This window comes from Danio aesculapii, chromosome 23 (assembly GCF_903798145.1).
Source record: "Danio aesculapii chromosome 23, fDanAes4.1, whole genome shotgun sequence".
Lineage (NCBI taxonomy): Eukaryota > Metazoa > Chordata > Actinopteri > Cypriniformes > Danionidae > Danio > Danio aesculapii.
Genome location: NC_079457.1, coordinates 46,716,888 through 46,721,887, shown reverse-complemented (window position 1 = coordinate 46,721,887; position 5,000 = coordinate 46,716,888). Strand labels below are relative to the sequence as shown.

The window sequence follows — 5,000 nt, the reverse complement described above, 5'->3', positions numbered from 1 at the left end:
AAGAGACTTCAAAACATGAAGTTAATGGCTCAGACTTCCAAAATCTGTACTGTTGATGTGCCTGCAGAAACAGGGTTGGGAAACACTGATGAAGACAGGGTGGGACATAGAGTAGCTCCTCCCTTTTTTATTTTGTTTCTTTATTTATTTATGAATAAATTAATGGTTGAATAAAAATATGAGAGAATGAATGAATTAATTAATGAAATATGAATGAATGAAAAGTGAATGAATTAATGAATCACGAATGAAGGAATTAATAAAAATGTGAATGAATGAATTAATGAAATAATAATAAATAGTTGAATGAAAATGTGAGTGAATGAATGAATGTATCGGTGAATGAATGAATGTAAAGGTGAATGATTAAAAGAATGATAATGTGAACGACTAAAATGTGCATGAATGAATGAATGGAAAAGTGAATAAATGAATTAATGAAATACGAATATATGGTTGAAAAAATGAGTGAATGAATGAATGAATGAATGAATGAATGAATGAATGAATGAATTAATGAAATACGAATGAATGTTTGAATGAAAATGTGAGCATATGAATGTTTGAATAAAAATGTTAGCGAATAAATAAATAAATAAAAAGTGAACGAATGAATTACTGAAATACGAATGAAGCAATGAATGAAAATGTAAATTAATGAATGAAAATAATGAAATATGATTAAATGGTTAATTGACAATGAGTGAATTAATGAATATGTGAATGACAAAAATAAATGGAAGGTTAAATAAAAATATGAGCGAATGAAAGAATACATGAAAAGTGAATTAATTAATGAAATACGAATGGATGGTTGAATGAAAATGTGAATGAATGAATGAATGAAAAAAAATGAAGTTCGAATGAAAATGTGATTGAATGAATGAATATGTGAATGACTAAAAAATGAATGGATTAATTAATAAATGGTTGAATAAAAATAGGAGCGAGTGAATGAATTACTGAAATACGAATGAATGGTTGAATGAAAATGTGAGCGAATGAATAAAAATGTGAATAAATTAATGAATGGAAAAAAGAAATATGAATAAATGTTTAAATGAAAATGTTAGCGAATGAATGATTGAAAAAATAATGAAAAATGAATGAATGGTTGAATGAAAATGTGAGTGAATGTATGAAAGAAAGAAATGAATGAATGAAAGCTTGGGTCTCTCGGCCAAACCATTATTATCATCCATCTGCTCATACTGGTTGTTTGTATGTGTGTGCGCAGCGACCTCAGACGAGGAGATGGTGATGTGGGTGAAGGGTCTGACGTGGCTGATGTCCGATACGCTGGGCTCCTCCACACCGCTGCAGATTGAAAGGTGACCTCTGACCCCTCTGTGCATTGCACCACACATATATGGACCAATGTAAACATTAACCTCTGGCTTCACCATGGCTGTAGTGCACAAGTGTAAAAGTGCTTCACTGAACTATAGTGGGTTAACAGTGTATGTTGCATCTCAGTATCAGTCGATATCGATTATCAAGATGATTTTTTCGTATCAGTCGATATCGATAATTATCACGATGATTTTTTCCGTATCAGTCGATATCGATAATTATCACGATGATTTTTTTTCGTATCAGTCGATATCGATAATTATCACAATGATTTTTTTCGTATCAGTCGCTATCAATAATTATCATGATGATTTTTTCGTATCAGTCGATATCAATAATTATCACAATGATTTTTTCGTAACAGTCGATATCGATAATTATCACAATGATTTTTTCGTGTCAGTCGTTATCGATAATTATCATGATGATTTTTTCGTGTCAGTCGTTATCGATAATTATCAAGATGATTTTTTCGTGTCAGTCGTTATCGATAATTATCATGATGATTTTTTCGTGTCAGTCGTTATCGATAATTATCATGATGATTTTTTCGTGTCAGTCGTTATCGATAATTATCACGATGATTTTTTTCGTATCAGTCGATATCGATAATTATCACGATGATTTTTTTCGTATCAGTCGCTATCGATAATTATCATGATGATTTTTTCGTATCAGTCGATATCGATAATTATCACGATGATTTTTTCGTATCAGTCGATATCGATAATTATCACAATGATTTTTTTCATGTCAGTCGATATCGATAATTATCACGATGATTTTTTCGTGTCAGTCGTTATCGATAATTATCACAATGATTTTTTTCGTATCAGTCGATATCAATAATTATCTCAATAAATGTCAAATCTTTATATCTATCAATTTTAAAGGATTTTCAGCATGCCGATCCCTTCGCGCAGCTGATTTAACTCGTTTTGTGAAATTTTTTCGCGCTCTGACAAAATAAATAAAGAAAATAAACAAAAGAACTATCTTAATAATTTTTCAGCATATACTGTTCAAGGTTCCAATAATCAAAGACATTAAACTACAAGTTATTGTATATTATTGTTCAACATCAGAACAAATATAAAACCAGTTTCACACAGGTCTGTCGCTTGTCGTGTGCAGTGGAAAGCAGGGTTGAGGTGATGTTGACCAATTTGGCATTGTACGATGTCTAATGCGAAACATTGCGATGGATGATGGCATCGTCGTTGTAGGCGGCGGTGAATTAATTATTTATGAACAATTAATTAATTCATTTTAATTACCATTTTAAATCAAAGACGTATTAGTGTAAACAGGGCCTAAGTATGTATTTTTCACAAGCGGATTTGCGACGGGGGGCGGGGCAGAGGATCGCAATGCCGGCTCAGCATCATGATGTCTATCATTCATCGGCGATGGACGATAGCATCATCTATCGACCCAACCCTAGTGGAAAGGCAGCTTCTGACTGTCTTTTTGGGAAGGCCAGTGAGGAGTCCATCACAGTAATCCATCCTGCTGCTGATAAAAGCATGAACAAGTTTCTCCAAGTCCACACTGTAAACAAAGCATCTAATTCTTGCAGTGTTTTTGAGATGATTTTTAATGCTGATTCACTTACAGCTTTGACATGACTACTGAAACTCAGATCAGACTCCAGAATCACACCAAGATTCTTGACTTTAAATTATATTTAATAACGTCGGTATAATGTTGGTGAATCAGTGTTTAAAACGAAGTGGAGCAGGACAGCTCAGTTTTAAAATGAAGCCCAATTCAATAAACCCTTGCTCATTTTAATCCCACATTTGCTTCTCTTGACCTCAGGTGGCTGAGAAAGCAGTTTTACGCAGTGGATCGTAACAGAGAGGACAGGTATGCTTCACGTCACTGTCATCTGTCTTATCAAACGCTCTACATGTAAAGATCTCACATCCCGGACTACTGTTTTTCCATTTGCTTGAACATTTGTTGGAGACGTTTTCCAGTCATCTCCATTATTTAAAGCTCGTCTTCCTGTCAGCACGTCTGTATTATGCTATATGCTTTAAGAGGAAAAATGGCTGACTCAGAGGTACTGGCCTTATCTGCCTAAACACACACACACACACACACACGCACACACACATTAAACACACACACACACACACTCCTGTTGGGTAAATAGAGCTCAGAGACGGCACATCCTGCAACAGGAAACAAAGCTCACAACATGACTCTCTCTCTCTCTTTGTGTGCGTGGATGTGTGCGCGCGTGGATGAAGACGCATGAGCCTATGTGAGGTGTTGCGTTCAGATGAAATGGTGGTCGTACGGAGATGAGAAATATGACATTTTGATATCAAGTGACGTACGCCGTAGAAATGAATCTTTTCCACTAACAATGGAAAGTTGTGTGTGTGCGTAAGTCGCCAGCAGATATGTGTGTACACCTTTGCATGATGTATAACAGCGAATGAGCGTATTTGATGAATGCAATGTGTTTGTAAAGGTTTATAAACCCTAAATGGCTCAATAGATGCACATTTTATGCGAACAAGACTTGACATACTAAACATTTAGCTTGATCTATAATACAAAATAAACAGTGCTCAGCATATATGAGTACACCCCTCACAAATCTCTCAGTTAATAGAATATTTTCTGTAGGAAGCTTTACAATATTATATGTGTGCATATACATTAGATTAGGCAAGGCAAGTTTATTTATATAGCACATTTCATATGCAGTGGCAATTCAAAGTGCTTTACATAAACGAGAATGAAAGAGACGAGTATAGGAACTTAAAAACAATAAAAATGTTTAAAACGGATTAAAATGTGTTAAACAGGTTATAAATCAATGAAAAAGAAGAGAAAGACATAATAGCAGCTAAACAGCTAAATAGGTGTGTTTTCAGTCTTGATTTGAATGTGCCTAATGTTGGAGCACATCTGATCATTTCTGTTAGCTGATTCCAGCAGCAGGGGGCGCTGTTAGTAGCTGAAGGCGGATTCATCCTGCTTTGACTGAACGAGTTCTAATTTACTTGATCCTAATGATCTGAGTGATCTGTTAGGTTTGTATTCAGTGAGCATATCTGTAATGTATTGAGGTCCTAGGCCATTTAGTGATTTATAGACCAGTAATAATACTTTTAAAATCTATTCTGATTGTAATTGGGAGCCAGTGTAAAGACCTGAGGACAGGTGTGATGTGCTCTGATTTCCTGGTTCTGGTCAGAATTCTGTCCGCAGCGTTCTGGATGAGCTGTAACTGTCTGACTGTCTTTTTGGGAAGGCCAGTGAGGAGGCCATTACAGTAATCCGTCCTGCTGCTGATAAAAGCATGAACAAGTTTCTCGAAGTGCTCACTGGAAACAAAGCATCTAATTCTTGCAATGTTTTTGAGATGATAGTATGCTGAATTACTTACAGCTTTGGCATGACTACTGATTAGTCAGTACCGAAGCCAAATCTGGAGCTAATCTAACAAAATAACTTACGATATTGATCCAAAATTAGTACAGACAAATTTATACGTTAAAGAAAAAAAAAAAAAAAAAAAAAAAAATATATATATATATATATATATATATATATATATATAAAGAGCAAAATTCAAGAGAAACAAAATATATACAATTTAATTAAAATTTTGTAGTTTTTTTTTC

The 5,000-nt window shown here is 34.4% G+C and overlaps 1 protein-coding gene across 2 annotated transcripts in view; it reads left to right on the top strand.

The window, feature by feature from the left end:
• The window catches only part of plcg1 (phospholipase C, gamma 1), an 89,741-nt gene that overhangs the window by 26,917 nt on the left and 57,824 nt on the right, over positions 1–5,000 (top strand). For both annotated transcript variants that reach the window (XM_056449261.1, XM_056449260.1), the window contains exons 4-5: positions 1,238–1,331; positions 3,175–3,222. In XM_056449261.1, the coding sequence (XP_056305236.1) occupies positions 1,238–1,331; positions 3,175–3,222 (142 nt within the window). The remainder of the gene's footprint in view (positions 1–1,237; positions 1,332–3,174; positions 3,223–5,000) is intronic.